At 38.6% G+C, this 15,994-nt stretch overlaps 2 protein-coding genes across 2 annotated transcripts; one reads left to right on the top strand and one right to left on the bottom strand.

Annotated features, from left to right (window-relative positions):
- Positions 1-5,534: 5,534 nt before the first annotated feature.
- On the bottom strand, positions 5,535-6,723 carry NCS54_01500800 (Hypothetical protein; the record flags this gene model as incomplete). Its single annotated transcript, XM_053160121.1, has 4 exons — positions 5,535-5,795; positions 5,850-6,206; positions 6,253-6,321; positions 6,373-6,723. 4 exons carry the CDS (start codon positions 6,721-6,723, stop codon positions 5,535-5,537), a joined length of 1,038 nt encoding a protein of 345 aa, XP_053016096.1.
- Positions 6,724-7,334: 611 nt separating this feature from the next.
- Positions 7,335-7,799, top strand: NCS54_01500900 (Hypothetical protein; the record flags this gene model as incomplete). Its single annotated transcript, XM_053160122.1, has 2 exons — positions 7,335-7,619; positions 7,668-7,799. 2 exons carry the CDS (start codon positions 7,335-7,337, stop codon positions 7,797-7,799), a joined length of 417 nt encoding a protein of 138 aa, XP_053016097.1.
- Positions 7,800-15,994: the final 8,195 nt, after the last annotated feature.

Here is a 15,994-nt window from a genome sequence, read left to right on the forward strand (position 1 = left end):
TATGCATCCCTACCCACCCCAGGACCATACATATACAGCATCCCAAAGCACATCCTGATCTGCTTTCACCTGCGTGCTCTCTCTCACTGCTGGGATGAGCGAGCCCTGTACGTCAGCTTCCATCTCCAACGGCCACTCTACATGGCCCGCACCAACCCCAACGTCCTCCTCATCGATGAAGCCACCTGCTCTCTCAACTATGAAATCAAGACACTCGTCCAGGCGGCCTTTGAACGTTGGGCGAGCGAGGGTCATCGTTTCTGTGGCTCCCGGCTTGAGTTATTATGAAGTGGACCTCAACTTTGCAGTCAGACCATCATCGCCTAAACCCAAGACCTCCGCTTCATGCAGCCTCAGTCACTCAGAGCCAGAGTTTAAAGCATCTTTGAGAGTGCTCCAGTCCATAGCAACGCTCGCAATTCCTCTCATTGCTTGGGAGGAGCGAATCATAATCATCATTTGCCATCATGAGTCCTCTCATGATAAGCTCTCGACAGCCATGAACTCACTTACAGAGCATTTCTGACCACTCATGATTGTCTTCGTCGTTAGTTACCTTCAAAAGAAACACAATATTACGTTCGCGCGACAATCCTAAATGTGCGAGTGGCCCATAGCTGGGGCTCATCGGCTTGAGACGCTGCAGCAGACTCGACTTGCGAATGTGATGGCCTCACAACCCCAGGGCACCACCGAAACGTACATTTCATGCATCTTGAATCATATCATGGTCAAATTTCACACTCACAACGTGTCTAAACGGTGCGATGGGCGAGTCATGCAAGCAGAGTCACACACTGACCTCGCTTTGCAGTCAGACCACTTATTAGAGCTCCCCTCCACTTTATTCAACCTCACAACCTTCAGAAATAGTACATAGCACTTTGAAGAACTCTCATGTTCATTGTTACACTCAAAATTCCTCTCATTGCTTGCGAGGGATGAATCATAGAGTCCGCCCATGGGCTTATGATGAGCTCGTCAGAGCCATGAACTCACTTGCGTAGCGTCTTAGATCTCTCATACTCATTATTTCGTCAAAATTGTCCGAAGGAAAACACTATACTATATTCCCTTGGCCATCTTGAAATTCATGACACAAAAACAGTGTATAATCCATCTTTCACAAACCAAGGGTGTAGATTTTGTCGTAAGCAGTGTGAAACAGAGTGAGTCTCTATTCCGAACTGAGCATCTCACATGACTTCTCATCGTTACGGCACGCCTGCACATATGCTTCTGTGGTGATGCCACACCCACCTTGGGGATGTGTTATACATTGAGGGTGAAGTTGCCTACCACCACTTTGGCCATGCTTCCAGGTTATCAAAAACACATATACGGTAGTGAACTCTTCTGGCCTCATGCAAAGCTTTGTGTGGTACCTGGGTGAGAATGCAGCTCTGCGGGACAGATGCGTAAGGGAATACCTTTCGCGGGCAAGGGGTCCCTAAACTGCCACTGGAATGGGGGGCTTGAGGGTTTTATTGATCGTGACTTATAGCCCGGCATTATAGATTCTCACTGCTCCCCGCGTTGTTGCAAATATCGAGCCGCGCTGATTGCCGTGAGACCGCTGGGCTGCAACCCCAACCCCTCCCCCAGTTCTTTTTCCTACCCAAACGTCACTTTCAATCTCCATCCGAGCCACGAGGATAAAGTAATAAACGAGACACCAGAGCAGTAAACATTCTTACTTTTAATACGTTTCCAACTCTCCTCTATGGCCGCATTTGCTTTCTGTTTCGGCAAATCTCGTGTGAGCGTTGGCCAAAGTTCAACTTGGAACCCGACAATATTAATATTAGAAAAGCATGACCCAACGTCTCCAATCTGCTCGAGAGGCCACATAGATTTTATGATATCCCCATTGTGGTCAATATCTTGGAGAGCCTGACCCAAAAGACAATTGACGTAAGAGCGCCCTTGTTGGCATATCTGTTCCGGGCGTCTCGTACCTAAATAACAACATAGCTAACACTAATTTACCTCAACTCCCAACCAGTCGTAGGAAGCTCCGATGTGCCTTGATGACCGACATCTTTGCAAGCGAACCACTTGTCTTGACTTGACATTTGGTGTTTCACTGTCGCTGTAAGATTGCGGGGTGCATATATGTTATCGGGAAAATTTGGCAAGGTGACAACTCTTCTTCACTCCTCATGAACAACTCAAGAAACAGGTCTAAGTCATCTTTTCATGGCCAGCCAACATTCAGCTCGTCTCTTCTCTATTTATGCCGAGGAATAACGGCTCAATTGCTCGATGTCCGCGTAGTTAGAGTCAATTTCTTCTTTCTCTGGTCTGCAACGGCGCGTCCGCGAGCGATCGCCAGCAGCAAAAGACACGGTTATTAACACATGACCGAATTAAACCCCAACACCGGTAGTTAGAGCCAACTTCTCCCCCCTGGTTCAAGTTTGGATAGCTGCCGGCGACGATATAGTGAGACTGTCGGTAATAAACCGGCGTGAGTCTTCACGTTGTCATCAAGAGGCCGTTAGCCACCGTTGGACTATTATTCTTATCAAAATGTTTATTGACAGCATTAAAGTACAGTCGGCATTGCGGTTTTTCATCGCGTTTAGGTTTCATGCCGTCATACACTGACAACTGTGTCTCTTGCCATTGTGGCTGTTAGCATCTTTGGGGTCATCATCCATAACAACAAGTACATTTCAAAGGTTCACCATGATAGTACAACGAAAGGAATCGTACGAGTGTGGCAGGATGGAGGGGAACCACAAGACGTCTCCTGGCCCCTTTCAAACTGCTAGTTTCCGGAGAGCTTGATCATCGGCATCGCTTTATCTTTCATAAACGCAGATGTTGTCGTCAGCAGCGTGAAACGCGGCAATTGCAGGCCCTCAACTACATTATGTCAGATCTCTACCAAAGAATTTCCAAGACGTGATCCGTCTTGTCATTCATAAAATCCACAAGAGACACAGCAGCAAACGCCCTCGTCCTTCCAGGCCTATTCAAGGCGTCGAGAGCCATGATCCGAGGCGGATGGCGAGTGCAATTTCACATCTTTCCAAAGGCATGCGCTGAATACACAAGACCATCATCCACGAAGTATCGCCTGCTGGCTTTTGTGTAATCGAAGGGGGATAGAGAGCCCAGCCATGGCCATCACTCTGCCCTCCCTACCTGAAAATTATGACCAGATTATGCATTTGAGCATGAACCCAAACGATGAGGATCCTAGGCATGCTTTCATATCGGTCTAACCTGCCAGAAATGTGCTGTCTTGCTCGTGTACAGAGGGCATACGCAAGATCTCGCTGACCGCCGACCATGGGCGTAAAAAGACTTGCTAAGCTAGGTCTATCTTATTTAGCTATTTAACGACAAAGCCAAAATCATAGCGGCCCTTTCCCTGATCCGCAGGGTCTATGGCGCGAAGGAAACCGTGAGATTCAGTATTTACGTACCAGCCAGCGGCGTTCCGATTGTGTTGATGCATTGATATGCTATGAAGAAGAAGAAGAAGAAGAGATCGAAGCAGCCGAGGTCGGTTTGAGGGCTTACAAAGGCTAGTCTTCTGGGCAGCTTGCGGGCAGAGGCTACAGAAGTAGTCGCAAGGGATGTAGCTATGATAGCTTCTTCGCAGCAGCTTCATACGCATCAGGGCTCAGCCTCCCAATTCCAATTGTGCGACGTTATTTTGGGGCTGAGATAGCCTAAACTATTGAAGCTAACAGCAGCTTCCAAGGAAGAGTGTTTACAGGGGAGAGTTGTCTGGCAGAGTCCGGGATCACATTGATTGTAGTATAGGGTAGACGAATAGAACTCTTGACACGGATAACTGGGAGACGTCCCAATGGGGCCATATATGCTAAGCAAGTGATAAGGAGCATCCTCCACAGAGATAACTGTTGTTTGGTGGTCTATGAGTGCCCATTGGGCTGTTACTCTAGTAGCTTGGTAGATCAACGAGCGCGTTGGTTACACAATGGTCAAATTGGGAAGCTGAAGTCATTGCCAGATTATCATGATGAAATACGTCTGTTCGAAAAATAACTCGCGAAAATTAGAGAGTGATCATACTTCAAAAATTTGATTGCAGCCTCTATACTCATCTCGCATGTCGCGATGGCGCTGTTCCTTTCGGATGGATGCCCTGAACGAATGACCAACCCTGATCTGCAGGTTAGGTTAAAGACGAGCACAAAAGGCCTGACTGTCAGAGCAGAGCGACGCGACATGACCTGGCAAGAGGTACGCCATAGAGTCTTATCGACCACTCATCGATGCCGGCATACAATTTACCAGTGGGACATCAAAGTGGAGAGAACTTGGGTGACAGGTCAAAAAATTATACTTGGCGGTAGCCTGAGAAGAGCTGGCTATCAACTATGGTTAGGAAGAATATACACACATATCAGGGATACTCGGCTCTATTACCTTGCCACTGTGGATCCTTTCTCTTCTTGTAATAAAATAAACTTCTTGTTATTGTGTCCCAAGCCCTCAAAACGCATGTACGTACTTGTATTCTTCATGTAGATTCGTCGAGGTACGTCTTGCTGTCTCAGTCGTGTCTTCCCCCCCCCCCAGCTCTGCTCTGCCCTTGCACAGGACAAGGCGGACAATTGAAGGTTATTATGGGTCACTATTTTTGGTATCTCGGCTGTTCTCCGAGACGTCAAGATGAATTCATGTTGCGGAAGCCTATTTCTATCTAGAACCCCTTCATGGAGGGTCTCGGCACCGTGACAAGAGGCTCCATTTACTAAAAGCGAAACTGGTGATATAACAAGATAATGAAATTAGTGAGAGAAAGAGGGACGTAGATAAGAGATTTCGAGGGCAATATCTCATGGCCTGGCGGTCGCCCGTCTGGTTGAAGGGGGCGAGGGGATTGGGTGTTGCCTCGGAAATAGCACCATTTCTATCCCACCCGATTGGACAGTTTCTCCTGATGCTTTTACTCTAGCTGAGCCTCTTACTATTTCCAACATCCCAATAGTCCTATTTCCATCCCGCCCGACCGAACCGATTTCATATGTCTGAAAGAAACATGATTTAGAGTTGCCGATGATGGTTTCTATCTCGTGGCGCAGTTATCACTTTAAGGACTGGGCTTTAACCATAACAAAGAGCACAATATTCGCGCCTGTACGTGGCCTTTAATCTTGATCATATCCGATCCCCCCTCACCGAGACCAGATCTGCCAGATGCGGCCACATGTTGGCGTGAATGGGCAGCGATCAATCATTCCTGGTGTTATAGATGTTAATGGATGATGAGCTTTACATTGACGGTTGGGTGTTGAAGAATAATTGAACAGATGGTGTTATCCAACAAATATATCGAGACCCAAATGACATCCACCACGGATATCTATGTCGTCAGCCACATCACGTATTCATCCATTGTTCGGCCAGCCTTCAATGACAACCATATCCTGAATTAGATGATCGCCTCATATCTAATAGTGTCCATGCTATCTACACAGACTAGGCTCTAATGTCCAATCTCATGTGCAACATTTCTAAACCCCCTGCTGCAACAGTGACTCATCTCCCTAGACCTCCTTTCCCTTACCCTTCCCATCATGGCTCTTCGGGTCCATTTGTGAGTCCCCCTTGTCACCAAAATTCTTCTGCTGCTGCTTCTTGCACCATTTGACATACTTGGCCACCTGTTCCTTTGAGCACTTGAACTCCTTCTTGGACCCATCCTTGCTGGGGGCACCAAGACTCTCAGCCGGGCCGGCCTGGGCTCGCATAGCAAAAGGGCTATCGGAAGGCACACAGACGTCTGGGGCGAGGAAGTTACCGAAAGACTACTGGCCAACCTGGTGATGATCAAGCTTCTTGGGGGCGGCTGACGCATCTACTTGAAGTGCGTCTGCAATGAGGCGCTTCAGGACCGACGTGGCGCCGGGCGAGTTATGCTTGGTAGCTCGATGCTGGGTCATGGAGGACTCCCCGTTGTCGAGCGAGTAAGTCGGAGCTTTGGCAATCTGAGAAGCAGGGACAATTTCGATGTCATCGTCCCCACCATCGCCAGAACCCTGATCGGCAGGGCTCCAAGGGTCAGAAAGTCGGCGTCGACTGCCCCAGCCGTCGACATCGGGGATTGAATGCTCCGAGAAGTTTTGAGGATGGCGGGGGCCACTTTCGGCTTGCTGGTCGGTCCAGGGGGTTTGCGCGGGAGTCCGGTAAATGAGAGCCTTCAACAACGAGATTGCACTCTTGACATGGTCAGCAGAATTCATGAATCTCGAGAATGATAAATACCTGTCCATCGTTGGCATGGTCTTCAGGGTCCTCGAGAGACAGCTGGGTGGTGGCCTGGATAGGAGGATTCTGAGATATCAAGTCAGTAACAGAAACGCATTTGAGCACGAGGTAGCCTACTTGAGCAAATCCATCATGGTCAGCACCATCAGACTTAGATGGGGCCTCTGCTTTGATCTCGGTCGCCTGTCCAGAAGCAGGCTGGGATTGAGTTGGCAGAGACGTCCATGCAGGGCTGTGCAAGACGCCCGACAGAGAGTTCTTGCCTGACGAATCCGAGGCGTCCTGCCAGCTGGGGGGGAACTCTTGAGTATCGTCGGGGAAGTCATCGAATCTGAACTTGGGCTGAAGAAGCTCAACTCTGGCGAGATGCTCAGGAGTGATCAGGTACTTATAGAGCATGGGCCCGTCGGCGTGGTAATACCGCTGAATGTGGCGGGCACGCTCCTTGATGCGATCGGTGACGACCATGGTGCCGGCAGTCAGTTTATCCAGTGGGAGTCGGCGAATAGAGTCCCGAGGGAGACTGTTATGATGGAAGAGGGTTCAGGGGAAGATGGCTGGGGGAAAGAGAAGAGAGCCGTGAGAGGGAAGAGTCCGGAATGGAAAAAAGAAAGATAGAGTCAAGGATACCCGTGTTAAATGTGGAATCTAAATGAATCATGGCACGTGAAAGCAATGAATGAAGCAGTTCTGTCCCTGTCTGTAGCACGTTGACGAGAATCATCGACGAAGGGGGCGGCGATTGAAAGGCGCGGCAGGAGTGGGCAGGCGCCTTTCATTGATCTAGGATGCAAGTTGGCTAAGAGCTTTTGTTTGGATATTGTATCGGGAAGTGACATTCATGCAAGCCGCATTGTGTCACCACCCTCCACATTCACATCTGGTGGCCGTTTGTCTTGCTGCGGCGGCAGTGGTTTTCCTACAGCCACTAAAGATTACATCGTTTGACGCCGGAGAGGTACAGATGTGATTGGTTGCAGCCTGATACATACCCATTGCAGACAAACAAATGACATTCACGTGAGCCGTGTCTGACATGATGCAGCGCAGGTCTTCGGCTTTGTCTCGAAACCAAAGCCATGTTCCTTTACGCCTGCGCGCGTGGTTACGATCAGGACGACCCTGCCCATCGCCAGCATGCCATCCAATCCTGCAACTTTGACCATGGCGACGAATTTCTCAACATCATCGGCAAGCGGCTCGACAAGACACTCCGCCACTACATGAAGATGGCCAAGGCGCATGGGCTCAATGTTGACTTGTTCAATGCGCCTGCCGATACGTGTCAGTGGCTGGTTGACCGCAAGAGTAGCATGGATGTGGAGATGACTGACCTGGAGACTATTGAAAAGAATCCTATCCCAGTGAGTTATAGGTATCTGTTTGCACCTATGACCTCTGATATCTATCAGTCCGACTCCTCTATCCGCCGATCCTATAGCCGTCTTGACCGCCAAATCCGACACAATCCATGGCGGCGGCGTTCAAATAGGTCCCAACATAGCTCCGGTAGCTCCCGAGCCAGCAGCAGAGTCTCCCGCTGAAGTGGAGGATCTGGATCTACCATGTTGAGCAGAGCCACGAGCATTAAGTCTAGCGACTCGACCTTTGAATCAAGCAACTCGGCCATTTCAAACACGTCCTTATCCATGACGGAACTATCCACCACCTCACCAACGTGGGCGATCGGACATGCGTGGGATACCTTGCTCGCTTATGCTGAGAGAGAGGCTGGTAATGGCCCAGACTGTCGAGCCGTCTTGGTGATGGAGCAGGCGATCAACGAGATGAAGACACAGGTGGACGTCATCCATCGCTAGATAATGTGTAAGCTCTGAGTTAAAGGGGTTTTGACTCTAATTGTTGTGCGTGTCTTGGGTCTTCACGGTGAGAGGCTCTCTTGTGGTGGAATTGGACGTTAGATGGATGCTACCCTAGAGTAACAACTAATAGCACCTGTGCTGTTCATAACAAGGATAAAGGAATAGACATCAGGTCTTTGCTGAAATAACTTTCACTCAAACATAGATACTGTCCAGCGTTGGGCCTGTGCAGCGTGCATCATGAGCATCAAGAGACCTATGTAGACAAACCAAGTACTCCCAAAAGAGGCTGGGCGCTTGAGGTCGACGAACAAGGAGCCCCTAAGAGACATCCGGCAACCCAACAAGCCTAGAGATTCAGGAATGGCATACCTTTGAAGCTGGTTTGCGTTCAACACCCACTTACCCAGCATTTTCCTTTGGTAACATATTGATGATGGCCACGTCTCGGCATTCCTCAACCGGTCACGGAGGCAGTGGGGATCATCTCTGATCTCCGATCCGGCCTCGGATCGGCCTGTGTGGGTCCAAGAACCCCGTCGTGATGATGACGGGTCCGGTCAACAACGTGAAGGCTCGCGCTCTTCCAAATGACGAGAGGCATGACAGGACATAGATCCCTAGAAGTACCACAGCATAACCCCCGTCATAATACCGATTCTCTACCCTTCGCCGAAGCCGTGTCTGGCTTTCCTGCTACAGGGACAGAAACTGAAGCCATGGCGAGCGTGTCAGCTCCATTCGGCCGCACCGAAGACTTGCGGTTGCCCGCTAAGTGCTTGGAATTATGAAATCAATCAAGGCTATCATCACATTGAAGGCCATTGTGGGAGCTTAGACGGCAGCTTGCGGCAGTTTGGAAAGCTAGAATTGCACCTCACGGCGAGTTGCTGGGTATAGAGCTGGCATTCACGTTCTATCAATCAGTCCTATAATATCTGAATTTCCCACGAGATGGCTTACTGCTACTAATGTCCCTTCAAATGAGATGCTAGGTCATGACTATCGTTTGGTGACTTGACATGCCTTGCATTTACAGTCCAAGAGGCATCAACCGCTGCAAATATGCCCAACACCCATATCAGCGTCGAGACTCATCTGAGGCTGGAATCGTGCTCCTGTAGTCAGCGGCCGTGGTGACTGCGACGTACTTGGAATGGCAGTCTTGGCTTGGGAAGAACCTTTTGTGGTAAATGGAGGCCCGTGGGGGGCTCTGTGGTTTATGAATCTTTCTATCGGGGCCTCCGCCGGAGGGACGACCTGCTGATGCCGCTTGAGCAAGGCGTCATCATGGTCGCCATGAAGGAATAGAGAGGCGGGTGATATGGTGCGCTTTGCTGAGATGAGTTTGTTGGCGTGACTCTACCGGAATCGTGTGCCGGTCTGCTAGAGAGTGAGTGGTCATTATACACAAGATTGTCCGTGTTGCAATATCAACACTGGAACACAATAAATCGTGACTGGCCTGCCCTGCATCGTCAGTACCGCCTTCCGACCGACACCCAGCAGCTTGTAGGCTTTGCCAATGAATGAGCACATAGTCGTCTGATCTTTCATCTATCGCAAGATATTGCGTTGCTCGGCTGACACTTGTCGCGCGTTATTAGGGCCGTACCTATCTTGATCGAGCCAAGCAATGGCATCGCATCTCATGAGTTAGGAACCAAGGAAGACACCCTTCAGTCTGATTAGAAGTTGTTAAGCTCGACGGAAAGGGGGAATTGTCTGGTGATATGTGTGGAATCATGATACCCGAAAACATGAGATTGAAGAAGCAGATCCTGAGAAGTGCAGAGCGATTTGGACAGCATCCAGATCTAGAGGTGAGAGTCCCAGGAAAAAGCAGAGGACAGAAAGCGCACAAAACGACAAAGAAGGTAGTGACAGGTATGAAGAGTGCGAGGCAGCATCGGACGTTGATAGTGGCTACCAAGACGAGTCGAATTGTCTTCATGAGCCGAAGCACGGCCAGACCAGGAAACGCAAGGCTGCAGAGAGTTGGAACTATTCACTCATGACATGCGAAAATAGGGCTCTGTCAAAGCGGATTAGTCTTGGGACTACATGAACTTGGATCCTGCATCTTGAGAGCTGGCACCCGTCTCGCGCACGACACGGTGCCGCCAGAGTAAAGTCGGTCCGGTGCCATGTTTATGCCGTGGTGGTTGGCTGATGCCTCGGCCCTCCCCGCCATGTGCACGGGAGTAATGTGGAGGCAGGGCAATTAGGACGCCTGTCGAGTTAGTGCGTCGCGTAGCAAGTACGCCACACCTGACACCATGAGCAGGGGTCGACATGCAGCACTTCATCGGCGTCAGGACCAGAACGAATACGATGTGTGCTTTTTTTTTGGCACAGGTAGAGAGGGTGAGGGGCTGTGGACAGATCTTGCACAATCCAAACAGGGTATTGGCCGTAAAGTTATGAACGCTGGATAAAGAAAGACGTGGGGCCTTGCGCTGATCTTATTCCCCGTGGCGCAAGAAATGCATAATCTAGGTACCCTACAAGCTTCAGTTGTGTTACGGCTGTGTTTTTTTCTATCCAGTTGCTTTGAGGCCCCCTGGCCTCATGCAGGCTTTGGACTAAGTATTGTATTTCAGAATTTATGCTTCTCTATTCTCGGCATGTCATCCATTACAATGGTGCGTATATTAAATGCATTGTTCGATGGAGCTCTTAGAGGCTTCGTAAACTCGTTAACGATGTATTGGTAGATTAACATGTCAACACCATATTGCAGATTCAATTCCAACCAGTCAGAACTATTAATCTTTCCACTGGACCAATGACATTGCGTACCAAGTCGGGGAAGGAGACGTTCCTAGTAAAAGTTAAAAAGGGTGACCCAGGGGATTAAGTAAGCTAGTTATATAACCCCTTTATTTATTATAAAAAAGGTATTATAACTTATAACTATGTTATTATTATAACTGCCTTATATATTATAATTACTTTATTTCTATTATAAAGCAGGGCTATTTTTATTAGTTATTTTAATTAATATATATTACTTATTATTCCTTTTAAGATAATTTGTTTTTTTCTTTTTAAATACTAATAAGGCCTTCCTAATTAAACCTAATTTCTTTAATAAGCTAGAGATTACTTAATTAAATATTATAAATATATAAGTACTCCTAGAGCTATTATATAAGGTTTAATTTAATATACCTCTTTAATATAAAAGCTATATCTTAAGATTATTAATATTTCTTATAAATAATTTCTTTTATAAAATATATCTTTATTTAAATATAAATATTTTTTTATAATTTCTTAGGCCTTTATTATTATTATATTAACTAGAAGTTATATATTATTATAGGATTAACTAATTAGGCTAAGTAACTTATAGTTTAATAAGTACATACTATAAGCTATAACTTATAATTATAAGCTATTATTAAATATATAAAATATATTTCTTAATACTTTATTATATAATAACTATTATAGCTATTAATATAACTTAGTTATACTTAATATTATTAAGTATATTACTAGATATAACTTATATCTTTATTACTTATATTATATTTAATACTCTTTATTATTATAAACCTAATATAATTAGTTTATGCCCTAAGAAATATATAATTATTATATATTAATAGCTTTTATTTAAGAATATTTTATATACTCTAAGTAATATTATTTATTATAATACCTAATACTAAAGTATCCCTTATAGCTTATAATAAATTACTTATTATTACTTTATAAAAATAATTTATAATAATAAAAAAAGATTTAAATATATTAATAAATATTAAGAATAATAAAAAAAAGATTATGTTTATTTTATATAAAAATAAGGTTTATAAACTTAAATATAAATATAATTACCTTTATACCTAATATAATAGCCTCTTAAATAATATATATAATAATATTAAGATTACTTAAGAATATCTTAGAGTAATAAAAAATATTACAAATAATATATAAAAGTATTTTTAATAAACTATAAAATAATATTAATAATTATATAAATAAATTATTAATAACTAAAAAAAAAATTAAGTAGCTTATAGAGTTTTAAAAATAATAAAATAATTTAATTAAAGAATAAATAAAAAAATATTAATAACCTTATAATAGGTTATTATAATATTAATATTACTTAATAAGATATTAATAAAATCTTAAAATTAAAAGATCTTAAAATATTTAATAAATAAGCCTATTAAGTTAGGTTATTCTAAATATTTCTTAAGGTATATTAATAATATTTCTTAAATAAAATAGTTAATACTAAGAATAAAGTCTTATATATTAATTAATATCTTATAAGAACTATATTTATTTAATTTAAGCCTAAATAATATAATTATCTTAAAAGAGATATTTCTAAAGAAACTCAACTTTTATATAATAAATATAAGTAATTTAAAAAAGCTATTTAAAAAAACTTTAAATTTATAAATAAAAAATAAGAAATTATATAAAAGCTTAAAAACCTATAATAAATTAAGACTATTTTAATTTTTAATTAATAGATTAATATATTTTAAGTTATATTTTATAAGAAACTTAAAGATAAAATTAAAAATAAATTATATACAATAACTAAACTTAATAACCTTTAAGATTATATTAATATAGTAATTAAGAGTAATAATTAATAGTTTAAATAATATATAAACAAGATCTAATATAAGATGAAGTTAAGGAAATAAAAGTAATATTAATTAATTTAAAAAAAAAACTAATATAAGAAAATACCTTATATAAGACTTATTTGAAACCTTTAAAATTAAAAATAGCTAAAAAGGATAAATATAATTATTATAGCCTTAAATATTATTATCACTATAAGATAAATTATATTAAGAAGGTTTATTATAAGAAATAATAAGACATTAATTAAGGAGAAATATTATAAGCTAAGCTAATATTAACTCTTTTAGAAAAATAAAAAGTAAATAAGAATTACTTAAGTAAATAATAAATTATAAAAAATTATTTATATTATAAAAATACTTAAGATAATATATATATATATATAGCTTATATAGGAAATAAGTATATATAATAAAAATCCCTTAATTTATATTATTTGTATTTACTTAATTAATTCTCAATTACCTAGTATATTATAATCTAATAATAAGGCTAAAATCCTTCTTACCCTCTAGGCCTTTTAAAGTAACCTAAAACTAAAGCTTTAATATACTATAGAGATATATAATATTAGTTATATAAAGCTATAGCGCTAGTAATAAGGAATTTAATCCTAACTTAATTAAATCCCGAAACTATATATGCTCTTAGACTTAAAGAAAGAGATTTTTATTTATTTTATTTTTAATTTATATTTATAAAGATTTCCCCCTTAATTATATAATATTAAATATATAAGTAATTAGTTATTTATTAATTATAATATATTATTAATTAATATATTTTAATATAAAAAACTAAGTAATTTAATTATTTATTATTAATATAACCTAATATTATTTTATTAATTAATATTAAAAAAATAAGTTTTTAAGTAATTAAATTATTATTATAATTTAAAATAATTAAATTAATAATATAATTAATCTTAAATATTTTAATTAATATATAATTAATTAGTTAATTAATTAATTTATTTTTATTATTTTTAATTTTTAATAATGATAAAAATTATTAATTTATAATATTTAAGAAATATTATAAAAAGAATTATTTCATTTTATAAATTATTTTATTTATTTTATTTATTTTCTTTATATTAGCTTTCTAATATTAGGTATTTTAATATATTATAATAAATATATTATTAAATTTAATATATTATTAAAAAATAAAATATTAAATTACATATTTTATTAATTATATTTTAAAAATTAAGTCGTTTATAGCTTTTTATATTATAAGGTTAATATAATACAAAGAAATATTAAAAGGGCTTTAAAAAAATTAGTTTTATTTTTTTTAACTTAAAACTAATAATCTTAAAGCTTAATATATAATTATAGATTTTACTATTTATTAAAAAGAAAACTAAGCTCTTAATTTCTTAGATCTTAAGGACCTTAAGGACTATATTTAAGGCTAAATATTAGTTTAAAGACCTTAAAAAATAAATTAAAAAGTATTAAAGTAATTTCTAAGAGTTAATTCTTAAAGTCCTAAGGTCCCTTAAGAAAAGTATAAAAATAATTATATATTAAATTATGTTATTAAATATTAAGAATTAAGACTTTTAAGAAATAAATAAACTATTTGATTAATATTACAAAGTAAAAAAGACACAGCTATAAGAAAAAGGGGTTATAATATTAAAAGAAAATAAGTAATTAATTAAATGGATATTAATATATAAATAATAGCTAAAGTATTAAGAAATAATAATTAAAAGAAATTAATATAATAAAGGATATAATATTATAATCTTTATAATATGCTTAATTATAATATAAAGACTTATTACGAGGTAATTAAGATATTTAAAAAAAATATAGTAAATAATTTTAATTAATTAAATAATATATATTATTTTTATTATAGTTTTAGTCTTAGATGTTAGGTTTCTTTAGGGGTATAATTCAGTTAGTGATTAATTTACTAACTAATTAACTAAGATTAATTATAACTAAAAAATCAGTGATTTTTAGTCTTAGTCTAACTAAAGTTATATTATTTTTTTTAACTAAGGATTTTAATTAGACTAAAGTTAAGGGCTATTTATAACTAAGATTTTTTAGTTAGACTAATAGTAACTAAAAAGTCATAGTTTTAGTTACTTATTGATATAATAAGTAAATAACCTTAATTATTAATAATATAAAAAGGCTATATAATAGCTCTATTTTATTTATATTATACTAAAATTAGCCTTATATTTTTATCTAATTTATTAAGATTATTATAATACTTTTAAAAATAGTTATTTTTAAGAAACTTATTTAGAGCTCTTTAAAAATAATAAACTAATTTAATTAATTTTACCTTAATAAAATAGTTAAAATTAAGATACCATATATTATAGCTAAAGGCTTATATAAGGATACTTATAATAATTTTTATATTATATAATATTCTCTTAATAGCCTTTTATAGCTATTTTTAGTAATTTTCCTTAGTATATAAGTAACTAAAAACTCAACTTTTTAGTCTAACTTAGACTAAAATAGCCCAATTAAATTATATGGCTAACTAAGACTAAAGTGATTTAGTCATAGCCTTGACTCGGGCTAAATGGGTAAAGTCAGCCCTTAACTAAGACTAAAGTGACTAAATCATAACCCTCCTTATAGGTATATAATAATTATTAAAAAACTTCTATTAATAATAAAAGAATTAAAGAGCTTACCTTGATTAATACTATCTATATCTCTAATTAGCAATGTCTTTATAGTAATAAAAGATTTTATATTTTTTAGTACCTTTAATTTATTTACTATCTTAATCTTATAATAAAGTATTACCTTATTATATTTAATTAATTATTGTTTTTTAAGAATAAAATAACATTAGGTGATTTAGTTACTTATTTATTTATTACTATAGAGCGATTAACTTTAACTCTATAACCTGTTTTACTTACTTGAAATAATACCTCTCTTAGGTAAGGCAATTAATTATTAGAAATAATAAGAGTTAATATACTTATAGTAAGAAATAAAAAATCAATATATTAGTAAGGACTGCAATATTATAATTGGTATTCTAATAACCTTAGTAGGTATACTAGGCATAACGTTTATAGCCCTTCTTAGCTTAATACCTTGATTACTATAATTTATAGTAATTATATAGTATAATTAAAAACTTAATACTCTTAATAAAAATAGCTTACATTTTATAGTTATAAGTAACTTTAGACTTTAATATTATATTAATAAGAATTAAGCTTTTATAGATGGAAATTAGCTATTAAGAAAAATAACTATAAGAAGTAATCTTAAGGATAAAAGCTA

Source organism: Fusarium falciforme, chromosome 14 (genome assembly GCF_026873545.1).
Source record: "Fusarium falciforme chromosome 14, complete sequence".
In the NCBI taxonomy this organism is placed as follows: domain Eukaryota; kingdom Fungi; phylum Ascomycota; class Sordariomycetes; order Hypocreales; family Nectriaceae; genus Fusarium; species Fusarium falciforme.